Source organism: Schistocerca nitens, chromosome 2 (genome assembly GCF_023898315.1).
Source record: "Schistocerca nitens isolate TAMUIC-IGC-003100 chromosome 2, iqSchNite1.1, whole genome shotgun sequence".
Classification (NCBI taxonomy): domain Eukaryota; kingdom Metazoa; phylum Arthropoda; class Insecta; order Orthoptera; family Acrididae; genus Schistocerca; species Schistocerca nitens.
In genome coordinates this window covers 1,091,447,221-1,091,462,408 of record NC_064615.1, presented here as the reverse complement: position 1 = coordinate 1,091,462,408, position 15,188 = coordinate 1,091,447,221, and the positions used below count along the sequence as shown (strand labels likewise).

General features: G+C 44.4%; 1 protein-coding gene across 1 annotated transcript; it reads right to left on the bottom strand.

The window, feature by feature from the left end:
- Positions 1-9,679: 9,679 nt before the first annotated feature.
- Positions 9,680-14,050, bottom strand: LOC126235564 (variant surface antigen C-like). Its single transcript, XM_049944282.1, has 2 exons — positions 13,946-14,050; positions 9,680-10,012 (listed from the first exon to the last, which is right to left on the bottom strand). Exons 1-2 carry the CDS (start codon positions 14,048-14,050, stop codon positions 9,680-9,682), a joined length of 438 nt encoding a protein of 145 aa, XP_049800239.1.
- Positions 14,051-15,188: the final 1,138 nt, after the last annotated feature.

The window sequence follows — 15,188 nt, the reverse complement described above, 5'->3', positions numbered from 1 at the left end:
TTCGTCTGTAAAGAATTAGCGTTAGTATTTTGCAGCTGTGACTTATTAAACTGATAGTTCGGTAATTTTCACATCTGTCAACACCTGCTTTCTTTGGGATTGGAATTATTATATTCTTCTTGAAGTCTGAGGGTATTTCGCCTGTCTCATACATCTTGCTCACCAGATGGTAGAGTTTTGTCAGGACTGGCTCTCCCAAGGCCGTCAGTAGTTCTAATGGAATGTTGTCTACTCCCGGGGCCTTGTTTCGACTCAGGTCTTTCAGTGCTCTGTCAAACTCTTCACGCAGTATCGTATCTCCCATTTCATCGTCATCTACATCCTCTTTCATTTCCATAATATTGTCCTCAAGTACATCGCCGTTGCATAAACCCTCTATATACTCCTTCCACCTTTCTGCTTTCCCTTCTTTGCTTAGAACTGGGTTGCCATCTGCGCTCTTGATATTCATACAAGTGGTTCTCTTCTCTCCAAAGGTCTCTTTAATTTTCCTGTAGGCAGTATCTATCTTACCCCTGGTGAGACAAGCCTCTACATCCTTACATTTGTCCTCTAGCCATCCCTGCTTAGCCATTTTGCACTTCCTGTCGATCTCATTTTTGAGACGTTTGTATTCCTTTTTGCCTGCTTCATTTACTGCATTTTTATATTTTCTCCTTTCATCAATTAAATTCAATATTTCTTCTGTTACCCAAGGATTTCTACTAGCCCTCGACTTTTTACCTACTTGATCGTCTGCTGCTTTCACTACTTCATCTCTCAAAGCTACCCATTCTTCTTCTACTGTATTTCTTTCCCCCATTCCTGTCAATTGTTCCCTTATGCTCTCCCTGAAACTCTCTACAACCTATGGTTCTTTCAGTTTATCCAGGTCCCATCTCCTTAAATTCCCACCTTTTTGCAGTGTCTTCAGTTTCAATCTGCAGTTCATAACCAATAGCTTGTGGTCAGAATCCACATCTGCCCCTGGAAATGTCTTACAATTTAAAACCTGGTTCCTAAATCTCTGTCTTACCATTATATAATCTATCTGATACCTTTTAGTATCTCCAGGATTCTTCCAGGTATACAACCTTCTTTTATGATTCTTGAACCAAGTGTTAGCTATGATTAAGTTATGCTCTGTGCAAAATTCTACAAGGCGGCTTCCTCTTTCATTTCTTTCCCCCAATCCATATTCACCTACTATGTTTCCTTCTCTCCCTTTTCCTACTGACGAAGTCCAGTCACCCATGACTATTAAATTTTCGTCTCCCTTCACTACCTGAATAATTTCTTTTATCTCGTCATACATTTCATCAATTTCTTCGTCATCTGCAGAGCTAGTTGGCATATAAACTTGTACTACTGTAGTAGGCATGGGCTTTGTGTCTATTTTGGCCACAATAATGCGGCGAAACACATAATGGAAACAAAAAAACACGGATTTAGTCTTCCTTTAAATTTTCTGCCACATGATTATAATTAAAGTGCAGCTTCTCACGGAAGTCCAGTGTGGGCTGTAACTATCATATGGCAGCGAAACTTGGTAGATACTCCAATGCATTAACGCGGAAAGATATGCGCTGCTTGTATGACGTTATGGCATTGACGCAAACCAATTGACAAACCGTAACGTGAGTGAACAAATGGTTATGGAGAAGAGAGAATGTGCGCTGTAAATGGAACGGTTTTATGAGAATGGCAGTAATTACAGTGATGCATTGACACGGTAACGCCGACTGAAATGTGCCAGGAGACACGCGATGTCAGTACATGCTTTCAGACTCTAATGCTACCGTAGCTCGACATGTGTGAGCAGCCTTGTGGTTAAAGCTTTATCGCTTGATATTTATTTTATACGTGACATGTCAGTTTAAGAGCTTTACTTGTGAAGAAGCGACTCTTAGTAGTGCCGAAACCTAGGTCAAAAGACTTCATTTTTGCGACCGACGGCTGTTCTTGCTTTAATTTTACCTCCAGAAGCTTTCTAGATGCATGGCCTGAGAGATCAGCTGATCTGAATCCGTGTGACTTTTGGCTCTGGGTAAATGTAAGAGAACGCGTTTATCGGAGACACGTTCGGTATCTGTTCGACCTGAAGGTCAGTATACAGGAACACGGTGCTCAGATTCCACCGCAACTGCTGATCACGTCATTTTACTGAAGAGCCTCTCGTCGACATCTCTGGTGCTCGGGTCGACTAATTGTGTAAGGGGCGGCTAATAACAAAATCAACATTATGCCTTTCTCACTTGTTTAACCTTTTCTGCCCGCGTCCCATTCCCAGTTTCTTACATATGGAAAGATTTCTGTACGTCTTTCTCGCAATCACAGCGCCAGATTTGCAACTTTTGGTCAAAATTGTAACAAATTTTTTCCAGAGTAAATGCTTTCCGCATTAACGCATTATCATATTTACCAAGTTCCACTAACATACCATAACTACTGTCCACAGGGGATCTCTGTGAAGTAGTTGCGTGTCAGTTGTAGCCGCCAAGTATATGACGTCGTTAATGTCAACCTTCTAATAAGAAAAAAAAGATATCTTAATTTACCGAATAGTCTTAATGATAAGCTTGGCAAAAGGAATAGCATATATTGTCGTGTTTCATGTACCTAACCTAGAGACTCCAATGCGCTCGGGTTAGATTCATTGTGGTCACATTAATGTCTCTGTCGTGGAAAAGTCTGCAACGGTGTCCACTCAGTATCGTGAGGCGACATGAGAAGCTGCTGCAGTTGAGAAGCAACGAAACTGGCTCTGAAGTCGCCAGAGTGACGCCAGATCGGAAGGCTGGCAACAGGCTAGGAGCCAGACGATATTTATGTATCGAATCTTGGGAGCCTGGTTAACGAAAATTACTATAAATGGACAACTGTAAAATGAAACTCAAGCGAACGTGGTAATGTGAATATCCTTGTTGATGCAACAGCTCCACATAAGATGCGAGAGCTGCTGAAGAACACAGTTAGAATCTCTTAGAATTAAAACTGTATTATACTAGAGTGTATTAAATAAAATTCCATCTGGAAGTACTCTACCTCTGCAGCATATGTACTCGTCCCTTGGGCCTAGAATAATTTCTCTGGATGGTCTAAAATGAAATGGCCTAAAGTGGCCCGATTGTTGTCGAAAAGTCCTGAAAGGCAGAGGCTTGATCTGCAGAATATTCTGCCGGCCGCTGTGGCCGAGCGGTTCTAGGCGCTACAGTCCGGAACCGCGCTGCCGCTACGGTCGCAGGTTCGAATCCTGCCTCGGGCATGGATGTGTGTAATGTCGTTAGGTTAGTTAGGTTTAAGTAGTTCTAAGTTCTAGGGGACTGATGACCTCAGATGTCAAGTCCCATAGTGCTCAGAGCCATTTGAACCATTTTTTTTGCAGAATATTCTGCCTGATGCAATATATTTGGCTGAAAACAGAACATCGCTGACGATTTATCCTTCATCTCCAAAGACGAGATACCTTCAGGCTTATGAATATTTTTACCCTGTCGACTCACATTAAAGTGACCACATATCAAAAGGGCCCGCCCGGCTAGCTGCGGGGTCTAACAGACTGCTTCCCGAGCGGGAAGGCGTGCCGGTCCCCGGCTCGAATCCGCCCGGAGGATTAGCGTCGAGGTCCGGTGTGCCGGCCAGCCTGTGGATGGTTTTTAGGGCTGTTTTCCACCTGCCTCGCCGAATGCGGGCTGGTGCCCCTTATTCCGCCTCAGTTGCACTATGTCGGCGATTGCTGTGCAAACACTCTCTCCATGTACGCGTACACCATAATCAATCTACCACGCAAACATTTGGTTTTACACTCGTCTGGTATGAGACGTTCCCCGGTGGTGAGGGGCGGGGGGGGGGGGGGGGGGAGGGGTGCACTGGAGGTCGAACCGGACAATAACCCCGGGTTCAGTGTGCGGCGGCGGCGAGGTGGGTGGACTGCTGTGGCCTGTTGTGGGGTTGAAGACCACTGCGAGCTACAGCGGAACGAAGCCTCTCCTCCATTTCTATGTCCCCGGTTCAATACACACTCTTATAAAAAGCTTGAATAACTACCATTTGCAGCCCTGACCTGCATGAGGAGAGTCAGCGATGTTCTGGTGGCTACAGAGAAGGATGCGGAGCCACCCTGACTCCAGTGCCTGTGGCCAGCTGCGCTAGGTTTCTCGGTTGAGGATCCATGGTACGAACAGCTCGGTTGACGTGTCCCCACACATTTTCGATTGGGTTTAAATTCAGGGCCTTTGGTGCCCTGCTGCGGTTCAAAATGGTTCAAATGGCTCTAAACACTATGGGACTTAACATCTGAGGTCATCAGTCCCCTAGACTTAGATCTACTTAAACCTAACTAACCTAAGAACATCACACACATCCATGCGCGAGGCAGGATTCGAACCTGCGACCGTAGCGGCAGCGCGGTTCCGGACTGTAGCGCCTAGAACCGCTCGGCCACAGCGGACGGCTGCTGCTCTTCGAACCACGCACGTACACTGCGAGCTGTGTAACTCATTGCATTGTCCAACTAGTAGATAGTATAGTGCCCAGGAAAACCAAACTATATGTAGGAGTGGATATGTTCCCCGAGGATAGACGCATACACGTGTTGATCCATTGTGCCTTCCAGGACGACGAGATCACCCACTGGATGGCACGAAAACCATCACCAGATGTAACGCTCCTTCCTCTGACCTCGCGTCCGACGGTACTTGCAGGGCCGTACACGCCAACGGTCATGTGTCAGATGCAGCATGAAATATGATTCGTCTGAGAAGGCCACCTGTCGCCGCTCATGGACGTCCACTTGCGGTACCGGCGTGCGGGCTCCAGCTTTCGTCGCCGATGAACCGCAGTCAGCGTGCACGAGCCAGGCACCTGCTGCGGGGGGCCTCACGCAGCAGTGTTCACTAAAGCAGGGCTTTCCAACCTTTTCAGCTGGCGGACCCCTTCTACAGTCGAAAATCCATGGCGGACCCCTAGTCAGTCAAGAGCTCAGTAACTTTAAATTTTAGAGCGAAGCCCATGGGTACTGAAAGCTTCTTAATCCAAGTGCCATGTTACCGAGGACACCCCCCCCCTCTCCCCCCCCCCCCCCCCCCCCGTAGTATCAATAGCCTTTGGACCTTTTTGTGATTGTTCTTCCTTTGGTCGTCCTCCCTCATCATTCATTTCAACTGGAAACTTCCCTTGTTGTGAAGGCGATGGAGAAACCGCACCCTTCTTCAATGATCATGACTTCATCCACGGATCCATGTTAGAAGTAATAAACGGGTCAAAAATCGACTTATGAAACAGGTAGTGCACTGCCAAAGCAAGTTTAACATTTAACGATGCCTGGGGCCGCATACGTGCCAGCGAGCGCTGTGATTGGTCGACAAAGCTCGCTTCGCGCATGCGTAAAAGGTTTCAGCGCATCTAGCGCCGTGAGCCGGCGCACAAACGACGCCGGTAGGTAGCCCCTTGCTGCATCTCGGCACTCAGTCGTACAGAAGTTGCACTTCTGTTCGCCAGTAAACATCTGTGCAGCCGTCGTTACCGGTATACTTCAGCTGCAGCGACATGCGAAAAGTTTACGAACTTGGCCGTTTCGAAAATTTTTCTACCCTTGGCACAATCCAGTGAATGTGCCCTTCTGGACGTTAGCAAACTCGATCCGTTTCTGCATTACGACATGACCGCACTGTTTTTCGACTCTTTGTATACTCTCCACTGCTAGTGCTGCCACCTGCCGTCTGTGAGAGGTTGTTGCATAGTGACGTAGGAAACAGGCGGTGGTCACATTAATGTGACTGGACCGTGTATTAAGTGCCTTTGTTTAGCCGTCATCGTTGTTTTCTCACATACTGGGATTAATTATCTTCCTCTTAGTCTTCATAAAGTTTATGTCTCCCGTTTCCGTTGTATTTCAGGATTTTCCTTCATAGTCTATCGCTCCTCAGTTTACTCAGATGTTGTTTACTCTGTAATCAGCTACTAATGCTTTTATGGCATGTACCTTCAACTCATTTAGAATGTTTTCATCTTTTATTAAATCTCTTCTCGTGCAGCTCTTCACTACCCTCAGAAATATCATTTGTGCTTCTCGTATTTTGCTGCCATTTGTGCAGGAAGTAGGGATTACCATGGAAGGACAAGGCACCAATAATGTCACTCCTTAAACACAACAACTAGTAGGTCAATAAATTAACAATTTATTTAAAACCACATTTATAAAACAGCTAACATACAATCAACATGTCGCCGTCTTAAAAACGATATCCAAAAAGACCAATGGCTTCCTTCTCAAGCAATCAGCAAAATGGTTCAAATGGCTCTGAGCACTATGGGACTTAACTTCTAAGGTCATCAGTCCCCTAGAACTTAGAACTACTTAAACCTAACTAACCTAAGGACATCACACACATCCATGCCCGAGGCAGGATTCGAACCTGCGACCGTAGCGGCCGCGCGGAGCAATCAGCAAATTAGAATTACTTAATGAATAATAAATCTGAAGTAATTGAAAAATTTTGGTCAGATAAAATTTTTTTGAGCAATAACACAACCAGCACAATACGTTACACTTAATATAATTCATTGGCGAGCAAATTTAATTAAAAAAAAATACACGAGAGATGTTAAATGTTTATCAAATGGGCAGTGATCTGAGGCTGCCCTGGGCTAAAGGTGACTTAACTTGAAATGCAGGAAGCAGCAGACCAGCCGTCCAAAACAAAACCTAAACGCCGGGGTCCAACCTTGAGTCACTTCCCATTAGACGACACGACAGAGCTTTTGTGCACCCCCACTCGCACAAAACTCGAACACAAACAGACCGCAGAAAACATGCCAAAAACCAAGCAAACATCAAAAAAAATGGTTCAAATGGCTCTGAGCACTATGGGACTCAACTGCTGAGGTCATTAGTCCCCTAGAACTTAGAACTAGTTAAACCTAACTAACCTAAGGACATCACAAACATCCATGCCCGAGGCAGGATTCGAACCTGCGACCGTAGCGGTCTTGCGGTTCCAGACTGCAGCGCCTTTAACCGCACGGCCACTTCGGCCGGCCAAACATCAGTTAATATAAGTTAAGAGATCAATAAACAGTATAAATTAAAAAACCGATAAATGCTTTCAATAGAAACTACTTAAGTTTTGCACCAATATCAATGCTGGAAAACATTTAAACTAAGACTTTTACACCAATGCAATGCTGTCAGATAATATCAGACCTTCACACTCTCATAGTTTACCCAACAATGTTTACGCATGTGATTAAGACCGACAATATGTACAAAGGTAAAATGGGAATAATTTCAAGATAATGTCACGTTATTCAAATACACAACTTCACAACAAACTAAGTTCGTGCACTTTGATTTCGTTGCACAGGTCTACAATGTAACTGCCAATTGTGTAAGCTTTGTATGCAGAAAACAATAACTAGACTATGAGCTGATCAATACCTTACAGTTACTACATCTCTTGGGGACGCTGATTTCCTTAAAGGAAGTAGCGACTCTTGGTCTCCATGCGATCACACACCTTGCCGGCTGCTCTTACTTCAACAACACATACATTAGGACAACCAACCAACAACGCAAATAGTTCCACGAAACGAAGGCACCAAAACCACTTACACCTTCGATGGAGAGCGTTGTTCGAGGTGGTCTCCAGGGATGGGTCTGCTCGAGAAAACAGGCACCAAAGCGATGCGACCAGGGGCGTCCAGAGCCGTCGCAGGAAGGTGCACCACGAACTGGTGAGCGTACTGCAAGGCAGACCGGCCGCGCCGCTGCTGGCCGAGCCCGCGTGTTTTGCTCCATCGTCCCCTCAAGCACGTCCCAGCGCCTCGTAGCGAGTCCGACGGCCAACTCCCCGACCGCAAATACCCGCAGCCAGGTCACAACAGGGGCAAAGATCGTAGTACAGCCGGGTAATCGATAGTCGTGCCAAAGAGCTGGTGTGCCAGGAAAGGCGCACAACGACTCACTTTTTATTTATCCAACACTCCTTTTCAAACAACAGTACTGTATCGTCATACTTTTATCAAATTGAATTTTTGTTCGAAATTTTGACGTCCTGTTGGAACCTCAGCGAATTTAGCCTGAAACACAATTTCTTTCATTTCTATTTATCATTACTCACACCACAGGTGTAGCCGATGTCGGTGCTCGGTGCCACTGTGTAGGCCTACCACCAAAAGGCAAATATTTATAAAATTTTTATCAGATGATGCGTATGATAACCGATAACCAGTAGAAAGAAAAGAAATTAAAATTTACTCTGTTTATTCTTATAGTAGCTGACAAACACGACACTGCATGGGTATTCGTTTTGCCGATTTCCTATTAGAAACGAAAATAAAAAAAGAACGTTGTCTGAAAGGTAATATCCCGGAGAGATTCTGTTCGCTGGGCGCAGATGCTTCGGCTTTCTACAACGTTATTTTGTACACGTCTTATAACACTCTTGTCTGCTGTTACTACTGCACCATAACCTCAATGCTGGTTGTGACATAAAACTATTTTCTAAAAGCAGTTATGGTATAAAGCAACAGAGCAGTGTTACCCTCTGAGAGGAGTTTTGTTGTGTTGACCGTGTTATTCCTAATGGGGGTGGCTTATCGGAAGTGAAAGTCAGAATTACGTAAATAATTAAATGGTGACAAACAAAATTTTGCCTATCTGCACTGTTTAACTGATAATGGAAAACGGTCGCCAGCCTAACTAGGCAAGAGAATGATTAACATTCTCGTTGAAGAAAATAGTTATTAGTAATTTTAACGGATAAACACAACCTATACTTGGCCACACGTGAGTGCAATGAACTCTGACACACTCATATGTTTATGGTAAGATTGAAACTAACAGTTGAAGCAGCACGAACTATTTGCAACATTATAACAGGTACAGAAGAACACTATCACTTTCAGGGCTTACACAAACTGAGTGATCTTTATACTGTTAATATGCACACAAGAGAGACAAACACTTAGTAATCATGAACATATAATTTCCTACTATGCAGTTTTCTACTTTTACTACCGTGTGACATAAAATTAACATTAATGTAAGATACTGACCCACTTTCTGAGATTAACAACAGGCAGTAATGTGATCATTTACTAAGCAAAACTCTATAAGCCTCAGTCTTGAGAAATTTTAATTTGAAGTTGGTAACAACACATTAATAAGCATTTTTACTAAGAAAATTATTTTCAGCAAGCATCATTAACTCTAACTCACTCTCTTGTCACATTAACTTTAACTTTCACTTTACTATGTTCAAGAAGCATTAATTAGAAAACTGGGTTTTAACGTACTTTCAGTAAGGACACTCGGTAATCACTTTGGTTCAAACTGAGAGGACCCTGAGAGGTGTTATGATGAGGAGAAAAGTCAAGGTAGGTACATAAATTCAGATATAAATTACTTTATATTTCAGCACAATAACACATCCAAAAAGCTGATCCTTCACTGTACATCATTATAGTATTACGTTACAGTGATTGCGCAACGTGGTGGCAACTGCATGTTGGTAGGTGGAATTGCAGGCAGAATTGCTGGACTCTGTCATTTCTTGGTGGCGATGATAGATACAAATTCCAGAATAGTTCCAGCTATTTATCCATCCATCCGAGGCATTGGGAAGTAGCAGGAAAAGCCTCTCTCGGAACCAGCACCATATGCGTCTTTTACATGGCAGTGCACAGACTCGTAGCTCATCTACGACTGCTGGCTCGTCCCCGACTCGTAGCTCGCCTCCGACTGCTGGCTCGTCCCCGACTCGTAGCTCGCCTCCGACTGCTGGCTCGTCCCCGACTCGTAGCTCGCCTCCGACTGCTGGCTCGTCCCCGACTCGTAGCTCGCCTCCGACTGCTGGCTCGTCCCCGACTCGTAGCTCGCCTCCGACTGCTGGCTCGTCCCCGACTCGTAGCTCGCCTCCGACTGCTGGCTCGTCCCCGACTCGTAGCTCGCCTCCGACTGCTGGCTCGTCCCCGACTCGTAGCTCGCCTCCGACTGCTGGCTTGTCCCCGACTCATAGCTCGCCTCCGACTGCTGGCTCGTCCCCGACTGACTATCAGTTCCACCTTTTCCACCTAGGCCAACCACAATTTGCGCGCGCTACACAGTTCCGTTCCCGAGGGGAATCGCACTACCTCTTATACACAAAATTACTAAGAGCCCTAAGTGAGGATCAGCAATTTACATAACAGCAACCAATCATTTTAAACAAAACAGAACATTTGCAGATATTGACATCTCTACAAATAATTATTCACACAAAATTACAATTATATACAGTAAGTTTTGTTCCCTCCAAATGGGACAAAGAATATAAATTGCAGATACACTACATTGCATAGAATCAGACCATGACTCAAAGTTTGTACAAAGAAAGGAGTATACAATTTTGTGTTATCGATTCAATGAAACAATATTTACAAAAACACAGCAATGTAACATTAAATGAAACAAAAGCAAAATAAATCAGTACCACATTAGAGCTATGGTGTTACAGTCTCCATGGTAGCGCCTGTTTCATAGCTCTATAGATTGTGACTGTGATCAGACAGGATACTTACGTGCGTGTCACCTGTCAGAGTCGTACCTAGACGCATCAGGGGTCCGGTATCACTCCAACTGCACACGGCTCACATCATTACAGAGCGTCCACCAGCTTGGACAGTGCCCCGCTGACATGCAGGGTCCATGGATTCATGAGTTTGCCTCCATACCCGTACACCTCCATGCACTCGATACAATTTGAAACGAGACTCGTCCAACCAGCCAACATGTTTCCAGTCATCAACAGTCCAGTGTCGGTGTTGACGGGCCCAGGCGAGGCGTAAAGCTTTGTCTCGTGCTGTCATCAAGGGTACGCGAGTGGGCCTTCGGCTCCGAAAGCCGATATCGATGATGTTTCGTTGAACGGTTCCCACGTTGACGTTGATGTCCCAGCATTGAAATCTGCAGAAGATTGCGGAAGGGTTGCACTTCTGTCTCGTTGAACAATTCTCTTCAATCATCTTTGGTTACGTTCTTCCAGTATCTTTTTCAGACCGCGGCGACGCCGGAGGGTCGATGTTTTATCGGAATCATGATATTGATGGTGTACTCGCGAAATGGTCGTACGGGAAAATCCCCACTTCGTCGAAACCACAGAGAAGTTGTGTCGCATCGCTCGTGCCCCGACTATAACAACACGTTCAAACTCACTTAAATTTTGATAACCTACCATTGTAGAAGCAGTAACCGGTGTAACAACTGCGCCAGACACTTGTTGTCTTATGTAGGTGTTGCCGACCGCAGCGCCGTATTCTGCCTGTTTTTCGTAACTCTGTATTTGAATACGCATGCCTATACCAGTTTCTTCGGCGCTTCAGTGTATTTGAAGTTCGTGTAAAATTTTATCTACAACATAAATTAGACTCTAATTATATCAGCGATGTTCAGCTATAGTAAGTCGTATTATTTGAGTAAGCTGATATGTAGTTATTTTGATTCTTAGTCACACAAATTTAGAAGGGTGTCCATATTAGGTCTTTGATAACGTTTAAATAAAATTTAACGTTTTTGCTATGTCTTTTAGCATCTCATACTTGCGGTGCATACAGTAAAAATGCCAGGAGAAGTAATCGGCAAGTGAGCATGCTCCAATCATTCACAACTGCGTATATTCACTGAATTAATGCTGATTGTCTATTTTATAGTCATGTATTGACTTATTATGCATCTGTGCTTCCTCTACCTTCCCGACAATTAATTAAAACGTGTTTACATTGTACTGCTGCCCTCCTTTCCTATTCCCAGCATCTTAGAATGACAGCATAAGTGAATTCGTGTGTGTATTGAGTTTTCATAACGCCTACTGACAGGTAATCTTCTTGCCTGCTATTGCGGTGTAAGACTGGAGAGTGACAAAAAGCTTTCGTTCCCTTCTCATCGAAGTGCTATTGTGCTTAAGTTGCCAAGGTGCGATAAGGGCCGGCCGGTGTGGCCCAAAGGTTCTAGGCGCTTCAGTCTGGAACTGCGCGACCGCTACAGTCGCAGGTTCGAATCCTGCCTCGGGCATGGATGTGTGTGATAGGTTAGTTAGGTTTAAGTAGTTCCAGGTTCAAAAGGGGACTTACGACCTCAGATGTTCAGTCCCGTAGTGCTCAGAGCCATTTTTGATGCTAATTAAAATCATTTATCGTTCCGTGTTCCGGAATTTTATTAGAGAAATTTCATGTCTTGCACAGACACCTCTCATGAACTACGCAGATACCCTCCATGTGGCGACCCTATACCCTTCGTAATCTATACAGGTAACTTACAAAAGTTTGTGTCAGAAATTAACAACGATGGGTCATTTTGAGCGTGTCTGTAGTAGAGATGCCGGCCGCGATGGTCTAGCGGTTCTAGGCGCGCAGTCCGGAACCGCGCGACTGCTACGGTCGCAGGTTCGAATCCTGCCTCGGGCATGGATGTGTGTGATGTCCTTAGGTTAGTTAGGTTTAAGTAGTTCTAGGTTCTAGGAGACTGATGACCACAGATGTTAAGTCCCATAGTGCTCAGAACCATTTTTGTAGTAGAGATGACGGTTATTGTTGTAAAACCCGGTTTTCGATTATATCACTTTTCTTCAACGACAGTCTAACCGGCATATTAAAACCGCTCAGGATGATCGGTTTCTGAAATAGCCGATTTTCAGTTTTTTGTTCCTGTTATCTCCTGTATTAAACATAGAAATTGAACAAAGACTGGACAATGTTGACTTCGTAGTTTTGAAACACATAGAATCAAAATATTAGATGAATTAGGCCAATAAAGGGAAGTTCATTCCGTCCACCATTTGCAGCTTTTCTAGGAAAGTGATAAAAGGTTTACTACTACAAAAAATTACGATTATTCTCCTACTGATTTTAATTTTTTGAAACTGTGTTAAAAATCATGTTGTAATCGGGGATCCTACCACTATTTGGACATTACGAGGAATCAGTGCTGAAGACTGAAAACTGAGGTTGAAGAACCGTATTTTTCATCTTCATTTGTCCCATCTCAAGTGCTATAAACAGAAAAAGGCATTTTATGGAGACACAGGCAGCTCATCAGCTGCTTTCTATTTTTATTATAAACTACGAATGAACTGTGAAGTTTTCTTCTTATATTACGTCACAAATTGGTTGTGGCTCCTCCCGTTGTTAATCGTTTACAGGAAATGGAGCATTGTACTTCCCTGATATTGCACTTCATAAAAACTTCCAGGCTAGGTACGGTCCAGTCTGTAATACAAGTGATGTCCGAAGACGAGAGTGAGAAACTACTATACAGACCAGTTAGGGCATGTCTTGCACACTGCACGTACATGCATACCATCTAATAAGTCAGACCATATGGTAAGAGGTACATTATCGTCTCTGCAATGCTATTCCACATCTTACGCTATGTGTTTGTTGCTCGATTCTATAGGCAGCGTTATTAAAATAACACTGACCGCTATTCCCATTTTCTGTAGTAACGCAGTATTTCAAAGCAGTGCAAATTTTACGAATAAAAATTACTCGTCCTTTATAAAAGGTTTAATTAAAAACGAAAAATTTAGCACTGCTGCAATGAATAAGATATTTCATTTTTTTCAGGTGGTTCTTAGTAAAAAAATAAAAACACCTGTTATGGAAGACAAATACCAAAAAATACTGGTATTCTGGACTGAAATTCCGGTGTCGTTTTTTCCCATCCCTAGTCCATACGTGCCCGTCGACTTCGCCTCGAGTGCTGTCACGCGTTATGCAGTCGATAAAGCTGGACGTGACGTGCTCGGGTGAACGGTGCGTTTGAACTCCGTGGCTGTGTTATAACAGCGCAGCACAAGCGGCGGCAGACAATAGGCGGCGCCGGCCCGGCCGCGGTGTTTCTGCTGCCTCTGGTGGGCCGCGGTAAACGCGGAAACGGCGCCCCATTGTGCGGCGCGACAGTCGTAAATACGCGCACCTCACCTCAGCTCACCTCTGCCCACAGATGCTCGCACTCCCTTATGCAAATGGCCGAACGATCTGCCAGCACTTGCCACTGTTTCCTCCGCTGTTTGCGCCAGAAGATATGCTCCTTCATGACTTGTAGGAAGAACTCTGCACAGTCCAGAGAAATGCTTCCAATTCATACGGAAGTCTTTTACCCTCACCCACGGGTATTAAAATGCCGTAAACCACTTTAACCTATTCGGCGCGCTGCAGCTCTGGCTATAGCTTTCAACATGTACAAAAAAGCGACGCAGCATGAAGGACCTATCCGAATCCGAATCGGTAGATGTGATGTACACATAGAGACAAACAAATAACTACAATTTCCGAAAAATTTGATGTTTTATTCAAGAGAGACAGTTTCACAATTTAAACAAGTCAAAAACGGGTTGATGCGCATCTGACTCTTATGCAAGCAGTTATTCGTCTTGGCATTCATTGATAGAGCTGTTGAATGACATGAGGGATGTCGCGTAAAATTCTGTCCAAGTGGCGCGTTGTATTGTCAAAATCCCGAGCAGGTTGGAGGACCCAGATCATGATGCCAAAAGTTCTCAGTTGGGGAAGGATTCGGTAATCCTGCTGGCCTAGTTAAGAGACCGGCAAGCACTAAGACAAACAGTAGAAACTCTCACCATATGCGATTGTGCATTATCTTGCTGAAATGTAAGCCCAAGATGGCTTGCAATGAAGGGCAACAAAAAATGAACTGTTAATTCACGACGAGATAAACGAGGCCCCTCGAGCCGAAGAATTCTCTCGCGTAAATACAGAACGACAATTAGTGAATTATAGGGAAAAAAACGTAAATTAGTTACAAACTAAGGCATGCATACTCTTTACTCAACACGTAAACATCACTACAGATATTCGTATTTAGGTTATGACATGTTCGATATACCTGACATCATTGGCGATAATATGGGGCAGAATAATAGCGAAATTCTGCATGATACGCTGAAGTGTCGGAACATCGATGCTGCCGAATGGTTGACCTCCTAAATGGCTGTTTTCTTAACATATCCCACTAAAAGGAGTCGCATATGTTCAGATCTGAAGAATAAGATGGCCAATCGAGGCCAGTGCGCCGGCCGAAGTGGCCGTGCGGCTCTAGGCGCTGCAGTCTGGAACCGCGTGACCGCTACGGTCGCAGGTTCGAATCCTGCCTCGGGCATGGATGTGTGTGATGTCCTTAGGTTAGTTAGGTTTAACTAGTTCTAAGTTCTAGG

Coding starts and splice junctions, on each gene's coding strand:
- LOC126235564 (XM_049944282.1), bottom strand. CDS start 14,050: ATGAAGGAGCATATCTTCTGGCGCAAACAGCGGAGGAAACAGTGGCAA. Junction 10,013..13,945: donor GCGAGCATCTGTGGGCAGAG/GTGAGCTGAGGT, acceptor GGGACGAGCCAG/CAGTCGGAGGCGAGCTATGA.